This window comes from Chaetura pelagica, unplaced genomic scaffold, assembly GCF_000747805.2.
Source record: "Chaetura pelagica isolate M959 unplaced genomic scaffold, ChaPel_1.0 scaffold8, whole genome shotgun sequence".
Classification (NCBI taxonomy): Eukaryota; Metazoa; Chordata; class Aves; order Apodiformes; family Apodidae; genus Chaetura; species Chaetura pelagica.
This window is the reverse complement of record NW_009954544.1, coordinates 2,960,400-2,971,180: the sequence shown is the minus strand read 5'-3', so window position 1 is coordinate 2,971,180 and position 10,781 is coordinate 2,960,400. Positions and strand designations below refer to the sequence as shown.

The 10,781-nt window shown below is 42.0% G+C and overlaps 1 protein-coding gene across 1 annotated transcript in view; it reads left to right on the top strand.

Annotated features, from left to right (window-relative positions):
- The window catches only part of APMAP (adipocyte plasma membrane associated protein), a 22,701-nt gene that overhangs the window by 6,671 nt on the left and 5,249 nt on the right, over window positions 1–10,781 (top strand). Inside the window, exons 2-4 of the mRNA XM_010005010.1 lie at window positions 3,291–3,407; window positions 4,996–5,111; window positions 9,960–10,052. Of these exons, the coding sequence (XP_010003312.1) occupies window positions 3,291–3,407; window positions 4,996–5,111; window positions 9,960–10,052 (326 nt within the window). The remainder of the gene's footprint in view (window positions 1–3,290; window positions 3,408–4,995; window positions 5,112–9,959; window positions 10,053–10,781) is intronic.

Genomic DNA, 10,781 nt, shown 5'->3' with positions numbered 1-10,781 from the left:
CAGGGCCGGGTCTGGGCGGTGCGAGGGGTGTTGGGCTTGACCCGCAGGGAAGGAGCCGCTGTAGCCGGTGAGCCGAGGAGGAGGGATCGTGGTTGTGTGGTTGTTTGGGTGTTGGGTTGGAGGGTTGGTTGCGGGGTCCGGCCTGACCTGGGGCTGTGAGGTGGTGGTTGGGCCCGGCCCGAGGGCACGGGGAGTGTGCGGGGCCGGGAGAGGCTGCACTGCCCAACAAACAACAATCAAAACAACAAAAAAACAACACACACACACACACACAAAACCCACAAAAAAAAAAAAACCCAAAACAAAACAAACCCTTTTTTGTGTTGTTGTGTGTGTGGTTTTGTTTTTGTTTGTTTGGATTTTTTTTTCCCTAATTGATCCCTTTTAAGTACTGTTTATCCCCTGCCCATGACGAAACCACAGTTACCCCATCGTTGCTTGCACTGGCTTTTTGTGAGTGTCATCGAGTCCTGCCTAACCCTGCGTGACTCTTTTTGCTCGGCAGCAGTTTCAGGAGTGACCTGCAGTTTAAAGACTAGCCTTTGTGTTTCTGAGATGGAATAAGCTTTTAAATAAGCCAGTTATTTCTGGTTAAGTTAAAGAAGATTCCATTTTAAATCTGCTGTTTAGGATTTTGATCACGAATTGGTTTCACTTCAACTAAAGGCAATAGCTGCAGTAAGACAGTGGTGGTGTTTGCCTTCCACTGAATCGAGTAGTCGATGATTTGTAAATCCTTTGGTTCTCCATCTGTTATGTCTCTTCCAGTCTGAGTACCTTGCAGATTCTTATCTGTCCTTCAGGGCCATGGAATGGAATGGAATGAGTCTGTTCAATGCCTGCGTTCTTAGATTCTTAGCCCCTGTTTTTGAAGGACAGCTTGAGTGGCTGCTTTTCCTGGCTTCAGGCCTCTCTTGGTAACTTTGCTCAAATACATTACATTTCTAGGGCTTCAGCAAGGATACATGCTGGGTGTCTTCCAAACCTGGTGCAATGGCTTCTCTTTTTAGTTCTTAATGATAACTAAGTGACTGCTATTGTAGCTGAAGTCCTGGTAAGCTGCATTATTGAGATCTGTGACTGGAGTCCATGTAGGATTAATTATCAGAGACAATTAGCTAAGGATTTCTGTTTTGCTTATCAGAGCTGATGAACCATTACTTCAGTGATTCTTTCCAGTGACTAGTCAGTAACTTAGAGTTCTCTGTATTCTGTGTTGGGTATGTTTTGTTTGTTAACTTTTATAAACATTCTAAGCACCTCACTTTTTATTTTTTTTTAATTTTTTCTTCCAAGTTTTTAGGTTTAATTTAAATTCTTGTGCTTTTATCAGTGTCTAAAATAGGTCTTGCAGTTTGCAGGCTTGAAATTTGGATTTGCTTGTCATCTCGTTCTTCCTGCCTTTTCCTTTATTGTCAATTCCTTGCAAGTTTGAATGAGGATCAGAAATGTGACCTTTACTTAAATCATGCTTTCAAGAACTTTAATTAAGTCTGCTTTGGCAGATGAGTTCCCATCCATCTTTATCTGCTTCCTTTTGTGTGAGCAGTTCTCAGCTGTCAAAAGATGCTCAGGTGTCTGCTGACAGTACTTCTAATCTTAGAGTATTAAGCCTTCATCTTGTGAAGGACAGTGGAAAGACAAGGCTGACAGCTGAAGTCTTTGTGTAAACTTAGGGACCAACTTGTATCCTACCACCATTCCCAATCCAAGGGGAAAAAAGATGGTGAGTTGTTGCTTCCTGAAGCTGTCTACTATTTAAGCAGGATTTCTTCTATTTAATTACGAGGGCAGTCTGGTTCTTGGAACCTGTGAAGAGGTCAGTGCAGATGAGAATGCTAATTTGAAGCAGTTTCTCAGCCTGGTCCAGCCCAGATGGGAGACATGCTTAGTGCTGCAACACTGCTGAAGTTCATGATGGGAATGCTGTGCCCTTGAGTGTGAGGAACAAAATTTGTTTCTATAATATGTCTGAAAGCAGGAGTGGACGTGCTGATGGAAAGGAAGCAGACTCAGGTGGTGAGTGTCTTGGGGGAGCAGGGGAAAGTTTGGTGACCAACAGCAGCAGTGGTAACAGCACTTCTTGGAGCAGGCTGAACTGTCTGTGGCTTTGGGCTGGCAGCAGTAGCAACTTTTGTCATGGCAGGCTGTCAACATCCTTGTAGCAGTCACATTGGCACAGCTTGGTGATTTGCACGGTGTCATGTGGCAGCCTGTTGGGTGTTGTGCAAGCTGGGGAAACTGGTGCAGGCTTCCACCCTGACTGCCTGTGTCAGCTGCTGGAAGAGAGGGGCTGGCAGCAGTTGTGCCATCAGGAAAGAGCTGCAATGGATCATGAACGTTCCAACTTCTGGACATTGTGCATGCAGGCAGCCCAAATCCAGGCCTAGTTCTCTCCTTGCTGTTCCAGCTGGTGATCCCAAAGATTACCTTGATGTTATTTTGATATTATTGATGTTATTACTGTTATCAATACTACAAGTACACGTCATTACCTCCCCAGTTGTGATATTTGTGCTCTGGGCAGCAGCTCATATTTCCTGCTGTCTGGATGATTGGCTAATGAAGGACAAAACAGTGGAAGTGATCCAAGAATTAATGCAGAACCGTAAGGCACTGTTTGCCTTTATTTAGTTGATACTGCAAGGAAACTGGCTGGCTGTGCCAGTGAATGGTTCAGAGCAGCTAAAATTATAGGAGCTGCTTTTCCAGTTCAAGACTAGGATTTGTTGAGTATGGCTCTTTCCTTTCCTCTCTGAATGACTGATGCCTCTAAACTTGTTAAGAACAAAACCTGTTTTTCTCCGGTGGAAGCACAGTTTTTACTTTTTGGTTGTGTGTTTTGATGGATAATGGAAGTTACTTAATTTATTTTGTGCACTGGGTCTTAAGTTTCAATCCAATGTTCACTAAGTTAAGGAAGCATTCATTTAACTTCCTCTAATGTTTGTTGTTTTGGTTGAACTTTTCATCCAAACCATTGCGAAAAGTAAGGGAAGATCAAGTTAAAAAAAAAATCCAACCAAGCAACATCACTTCCCTCCCATTTTTTAAAATTATTTTTATTTTAAATGGCCTCATATGATTCTAGCATGCTATGAATGGATAAATATCCCTTTGTCTTATCTTAATAACTTCAAAATGGACCATAAAGGTCATTCAGGGCAGTGGTTGGGCAAAAGTATTTCTAGTTCGTTTTGTGATGAAAATCGGCTGTTAAAGAATTCTTCAAGACTTGCATCTTAAAACATCTTAGCATGTTAATCCTATTTCTTGTCTGATTTGCACAGTACTTACAGCAGCAAGGTGTTTCGTGTTACCTTCTTGACTTTGGCTGCATCTCTAACTGTGCCCTTGCTTGGAGTGACTGTTCTGTTGGATTGTCCTATAGACCCTCAGCCTATAAGGTAACTTGTTGCTTTGTTTTGAAATAACTGTTACTGAAGCTAAACTTCTCACATGTGTTCTGTTGTTTGGGTTTGTTGGGGTTTTTTTTTGTTTGGTTGTTTTTTTTTAGCAAACAAGTCAACTCTGTAAAGTGGTTGTAGCTGGATTAAGAAACTGGGGAGTTATTGCAGTATTATCCATTGCCATGGCTTGCTTCACATACCTAGGCTGTTTCTGAGCCAACTCGTGCAGTTGTGTGTCAGTACTGATCATTGAAGGAGCTGAATTACTTTCTCTGATCATTACTCTAGATAATTATTTTCTGGTGTTCAGGCTGTCAGTAGAGCTCGTGATTACTTCTGTGCAGTCTTGCCTGTTGTGACAAGAACTGCATTTTCACTAAGGACCAAGCTGTATCCCTGCTTTTATGGTTCTGTCAAAGAGAGACTGTTGATCTGAGGATGGAAATGGATAACCTCACAGGGTTGATAGGATGCTTTGTACCAGAGAAACCATGTGGTGACATTATATTTAAATGTGGATCACATAAAGCAATGCAGCTAGGTGATTTCTGCTGTGTCTGAATTCATAAACATCTGAATTAGGGTCTGTATAAGAAGAGTAGTGTTAACAGTGCATCGGTGACATGAGAAGATGTAACCTGTGCTGGGAAAAGTTGGGTGTGAAATGCTTGGATTGCTTATGTAGGGTGGAGTCAGGCTCTTCAGTGCTCCTGGCGTTTTGAGGTAAGTGAAAATGCTCAGTCTGCTAAATACTTATGATCAGCTGAATAATTCCTTAATGAAAGGCTACAACAACACTGTAAATATCTCTAGAGCTAAAATAAACTGTTGGTGTGGTGGAGTAGTACTCTAAAGGCTTGCCAATATGAGCTTTCAGTAATAACTTGAAATCCTTAACTCATGGAGATCAAGGCGACTTATGTATGTGTTTTTAAGAATCTATGACACTGAAACATATTTGAGTTTGTCAGCACAGTGTTTTGGAGTCTGGTATTTAAGTTGAAGCTGTGTAGGCATCTTACTGCTTCCCTTCTGTTTATCTTCTGTTTATCTGTAGTTGGTTGTAGCTCTAGTTGGCTTGAACCTGGCTATTTCTCTGAACAAGGGCTTATGAGATTGGACCTTTGTCATTTTGAGATTTTAGTTCAATAACCTTTAAATTTAATGTGCAACTTAATCCTTTGAGTTCGCTTTTCTCTAAAAGAAAAATATTCTGGTACAAGCAACTCATTCAGCTGAGTAAGAAAGCAGTTATTCTTTTGTGTTGTGACAATGCAGAAATCTTTTGTGTAAGACAGATGAGCTGAGAACATGTTGGACTTGAAGCTGTATAGATTTCCAGACACTTCTTAGGAACACATAACTGCAACTTTTCTGATCAACAGAACAAGAAAATCTGATGAACGAGAGTAAATTTTTCAGCTTGTCATCTATGTTTTCTTTTTTGTAATACATTATATGTAAATCATAGGTCAGGTTTGCAGGAGTTGGCAAAACAGGAAAAAATCACAAATCACAGTGTGTTACTCAAGAGTGTTTGCAGGTTTGTGCAAAAGGGTCATAAGGCCTGTGTTCTGTTTTGCAGTTTTAAGGAACCTCCCCTCCTGACAGGTGTGTTAGAGCCCAATACCAAGTTACGAAAAGCTGAGCGGTTATGGGAAAATCAGCTGGTCGGACCAGAGTCCATTGTCAATATTGGGGGTAAGCACTGACAAAATAACCTTTCAAACAAGCTCTTTCAATATTGCTCCATTTGTTCAGCAATATAGCTCTTAGATAACAAACTCCAAGCCCTTTTGAATATATGCTTTAAAAAAAAATAAAAATTGTCTTACGCAGCAAAACTTGGCTGCTGTATACTGCTTTCCTCCTTTTCCCCAGTAAATTTTGTTGCCAGATTAAAAATTCCTGTCTTGCAGGACTGAAAGCATCAGCAATGTAGTCAGGGACTACTTATGTTTGGAGGAAGTTGTCCTATTATTCAGTTGGCTAGCTGTTAACTGGGAATAAATATTTTACAAGGTACTACTTATTCTTTTAATGCTCATTGCCTCTGGGGGTTCTGAGTTTTGTGGTGGTAATTTTTGCTTATATGACAGAAGAAAAATCTCAAATTGATTATAAATAGAATATTTACATTTTAGTGCTCATGCATGCATTGCATGTGCCATCCTATACTTCTCTCCTGTGGCACCTTTGTTGTTCTCAAATCACAAACCCATGACACCTCTGAGCAGTTTCTTAATGAAGGTGTCTAGACTTGTAATGGCTTGATACACACAGGTTTGTGTAGGGATTATTCACTGTGCCTTGTGAAGAGGATTAAGAAAATACGTGAAAAGGAAATGGTGTGGGAGTTGCAAGTAAGGCCCTTACTGAAAAATCCTTTGGTACAGGATGCCATACCATTTGTTTTACTTCTGCTGTGTCTTCTAGTAAATTATCAAAACATTTAAAAACGTTTATTTTACTCAGCAAGAAACTGCTGTAAATTTCTTCTATAGATTATGCTTTTTCTACCTATCTCTGTTAACAATGTGCTAAAGTGATAACCTGAAGCCACTGATTCCTTTTTGTTACCCAGTTTTGTCAATCTCATTGGAAAATCTTTAAGGAAAACTTCCTGCAGGGGACAACTGACATATGGGTGAAATAATTAACCTGACTGGGAATAAGTTTTGTATGAATGAATGTTCAGGTCTTCTCATTCCCTTTTAAAAAGCAATTAGCAAACTTAAAACTTCAGTTACGTTGGATATGGAAAAGTACAAGAAATGGGCTCTACTAATCCAATGGTCTTTCATTTCATTTGGTTGAATGGAAAAGTTTGTGTGTTCTATATATTCAGTGAATCTATCTTATGCTATTACGTGGCCTAGTGTGAACACAGTGTTTTGGCAAGGCTTTTTGATTTGAGTAGTTCAATACATTTGGTTTTTGTAATTCTTCTCCAGAACTGATACAATATGGGCATTGGCAGGTGCCCAGCAGCCTGGATGGACTTGATCACAATGAGAAGTTTTATCTAGTCAGTCTCTCATTGAAGAGTGGTAAAGTGAATGGAAGTGCCTGATCACATTTTATGATGATGTAGAAATTTGCCCAGAGTGATCAATCCAATTACTAGCCACTAAGTTGTTATGTTCACCTTTAACCAATGATTTGGACCACTTACGGGTGAAAAACTTCCTATGCCATATTCATAACTCTTAAGGCTTCAGTTCTTCCCCTTCTTTTTGAGTTGGAAGTTATCTAACCAAATACTCTTATTTGCTTTCGTCTTTCCAGGCCTATTGGCGACAGACAGGATACTCTTGTCTCAAAAGGGGAAAGGATTTTTGCACAGGAGTTAGCAGGGCTTATCATTCGAGCTTTAAACTAGATATGAAGTGGGAAGGTGATAAAACCAGGTTCGCTAGAGATAAGCCTAGGGACGGCATGCCAGTGTTTGTGGGGTGGTGTGCTGGTGAGGTCCTTTGGTCTACTGTCTCAGTAGAGGCAGAAGATGGAAATGTGTAGCAGCAAAGACCCAAGGGTTATGTTCGGTTAGAAACCATGGAATCACCTGAGAAAGGTCATGGGCTTCTTCCTCCAGAAAGGTGGCCAGATGCGTAGCCCAGCTGAAGTGCATCTAACACCAATGCATACAGCATGGGCAGCAAACAGGAGGAGCTGTAAGCCATTGTGCAGCAAGAAATCTATGATATAGTTGCTGTCACAGAGAGTTGGTGGGATGACTCGCACAACTGAAGTGCTGCAATAGGTGGCTGCAGACCCTTCAGAAGAGATAGGCAAGGCAGGAGAGGCAGGGTGGTGGCCCTGTGTGTTAGGGAGTTTTTTGATTGTCTAGAGTTTAATGATACAATAGAGTTGAGCGTTTACAGGTAAGAATCATGGGCAAGGCCATTAAGTCAGATATCATGATGGGAGTCTGTTATAGACCACCCAACCAGGATGAAGAGGCAGACTAAATATTCTGTAAGTAGCTGGGAGAAATCTCATGTTTGCTAGCCCTTGTTCTTGTGGGGGACTTGAACTTAATTAGATGTCTGCTGGAAATACAACACACTAGAGAGGTAACAGTTTGAAGGTTCTTGGAGAGTGTGGAAAATAACTTCCTGGCACAGTCAGTGAGTGAGCTGGCTAGGAAAGGTCCCCTGCTACTGGACCTGTTGCCTGTGAACAGAGAAGGACTTGTGGGTGGTGTGGTGGCTGGAACTTGTCTTGGGCAGAGTGATATTGAAATACAAGGGCTTTAGATTAATGAAGAAGTAAGGAGGGGGAGTAGCAGAACTGCCACCTTGGTCTTCGGGAGGGCAGACAGGCCTGTTTAGGAGACAGGTTGACAGAATCCTTTGGAAGACAGTCCTGAAGGGCAAAGGGGTCCAGGAAGGCTGGACACTCTTTAAGAAGGAAATCTTAAAGGTGGAGGAACAGGCCATCCCTCTGTGCCAAAAAAGGAGCCAGCAGGGAAGAAGACAGGCCTGGCTGAATAGAGAGCTGTGGCTGGAACTCAGGAAAAGAAAAGAGAGTTTATGGCCTTTAAAAGAAGCAGCAAGCAACTCAGGGGGACTACAAAAATGTCACTACACTATGCAGGGAGAAAACCAGAAAGGCCAAAGCTCAACTACAAGACAATAAATGTTTCTATAAATACATTAGCAACAAGAGAAGAGCTAAGGAGAATCTCCATCTTTTATTGACATAGGATGAAACATAGTGACAAAGGATAAGATAAAGGCTGAGGTACCTAGTGCCTTCTTTGCTTCAGTCTTTAATAGTAAGACCATTTACCCAGGTACCCAGCTCCCTGAGCTGGGAGACAGGGATAGGGAGCAGAATGAAGCCCCCATAATCCAAGGGGAAATGTTTAGTGACCTGCTGCACCACTAACTCACACATAACACACCCATCTATGGAGCTGGATGGGATCCACCCTAGGGTACTGAGGGAGCTGATAGAACTGCTCACCAAGGCACTTTGTATCATTTATCAGCAGTCTTGGCTAACTGGGGAGGTCCCAGTAGACTGGAGATTGGCAAATAAGATACCTATATACAAGAAGGGCCCCGGAAGGAGGATTTGGGGAACTACAGGCCCATCAACCTGACCTCAGTGCTGGGGAAGGTTAGGGAACAGATCATCCTGAATGCCATGCAGGACAACAAAGCAATCAGTCCCAGTCACCATGGGTTTATGAAAACCAAGGTCCTGCTTGACAAGCCTCGTCTCCTTCTATGACAAGATGACCTGCTAAGTGGATGAGGGAAAGGCTTTGGATGTTGTTTACCTAGAACTTAGTAAGTCTTTGACACAGTTCCCCACAGCATTCTGCTGGAGAAACTGGCTGCTTATGGCTTCGACGAGTGTGCTCTTCATTGGTAAAAAAATGGGTGGACCTGAAGGGTTGTGGTAGATGGAGTTAAATCCAGTTGGCAACTGGTCACAAGTGGTGTTCCCCAGGGCTCAGTATTTGGGCCAGTAGTTTTTAATATTTTTATCAGTGATCTGGATGAGGGGTTTGAGTGCACCCTCAGTAAGTTTGCAGATGACACCGAGTTGGGTGGGAGTATTGATCTGCTTGAGAGTAGGAAAGCTCTGCAGAGAGTTCTGGACAGGCTGGATTGATGGGCCAAGGTCAATTGTTTGAGGTTCAACAAGGCTCAGTGCCAGGTCCTGCACCTGAGCCACAACAACCCCAGGTAGTGCTATAGGCTTGGGGAAGAGTGGCTGGAAAGCTGCCCAGAGGAAAGGGACCTGGGGGTGTTGGTTGACAGCCAGCTGCATATGACCCAGCAGTGTGCCCAGGTGGCCAAGAAGACCAACAGTATCCTGACTTGCGTGGGAAGTAGTGTGGCCAGCAGGACTAGGGAAGTGATTGTTCTCCTGTGCTTGGCACTGGTGAGACTGTGCCTTCAATATTGTGTTCAGTTTTGGGCCCCTTGCTACAAAGGACATTGAGATGCTGTGGTGTGTCCAAAGAAGGGAAACAAAGCTGGTGAAGGGTGTAGTGAACAAGTCTTACGAGGAGCAGCTGAGGGAACTGAGGTTGTTCGGTCTGGAGGCTGAGAGGAGACCTTATTGCTCTCTACTTGTAGGAGTTTGTAGCAAGGTGGTGGTCAATCTCTTCCCCAAAGTCACAAGCAATAGAACAAGAGGAATTAGCCTCAAATTGTACCAGAGGAGGTTTAGATTGAATATTAGGAAAAAATCTTTGAAAGAGTTGTCAAGCATTGGAACAGGCTGTTCAAGGAAGTGGTGGAGGTACCTTCCCTGGAGGTATTTAAAATACATGTAGATGTTGTGCTCAGGGAGATAATTTAGTGCTGGACTTGGCAGTGTGCTAAGTTAATGGTTTGACTTTATTATCTTAAAGGTCTTTTCCAAACCAAATTATTATATTATTCCTCTTCCCTCCTTATTCTTTTGCTATGACTGAAGAAGACTGTATCTTATGAATACTATTTCATGCTAGTAGAAGGATCATGTAAAAGGAAGTTTACCACTATGGTTTTGTGATCAAGCTAATCACACTGGTTGTTTTTGCAGATGTGCTATTTACTGGGACAGCTGATGGGAAGATTGTAAAAATTGAAGATGGGGAACTACAAACAATAGCCAGAATTGGCCATGGTCCTTGTGGTGAGTGACAGCTTCTGAAAAAAGTGTATCTGAAAATCTCTGGGTCAGGGCTTGTGTTGATTAAACTAGTGTTCTGTCTAGATTGCTTGTGCAAGTGTCTATCTTCTTCTAGAGAGATTTGTAACAAAAATCTTAAAATACTTGTATGAATGAAGTGTGAGTGGAAATGTATATATAAGCACTGGAAGGAACAGCGGAACAAAGGGCCAAAAGAATTTAAATAGATGCTCTTGATAACAAAGGGCATTGTTCTCATCATAAAATTTTGGAGTGCACATTTTTTATGTCATGACTACAAGGCCTGCACTCTTCTAAGGCTTCAGCATGCATGACTTGTTGGTAGATCGTCCTGCATCCTAGCACTGGGAGGAAGATGAGGGTGAAATGCATCACAAATAATGTTCCTTTTCCTGTTAGTCCATCTAGAAAAAAGAATGTATCCTAAACACGAGAGTCAAAAAAAGGGGCAGCAACCTGGCCTAATATTTAGGGAAGCTGAAATCAGCAAGATTCTGAGGTGAAGGGTCAACCTATAAAACCTGAAGACTCCTAAACAAGTGTGAGTGAATGAACTCTGAGATAATAAGTTGCTCTTTACCACTCATACATTTAGAGATTTTGCAAATTAAAATATCACCTTTCCCATCTACAGAATTTTGCCTTTCATTTTTTTGTACTAATTTGTCTTCCTCTTTTTTTAAGTACAGTGAGAGGTTGTGGTGGCTGCAT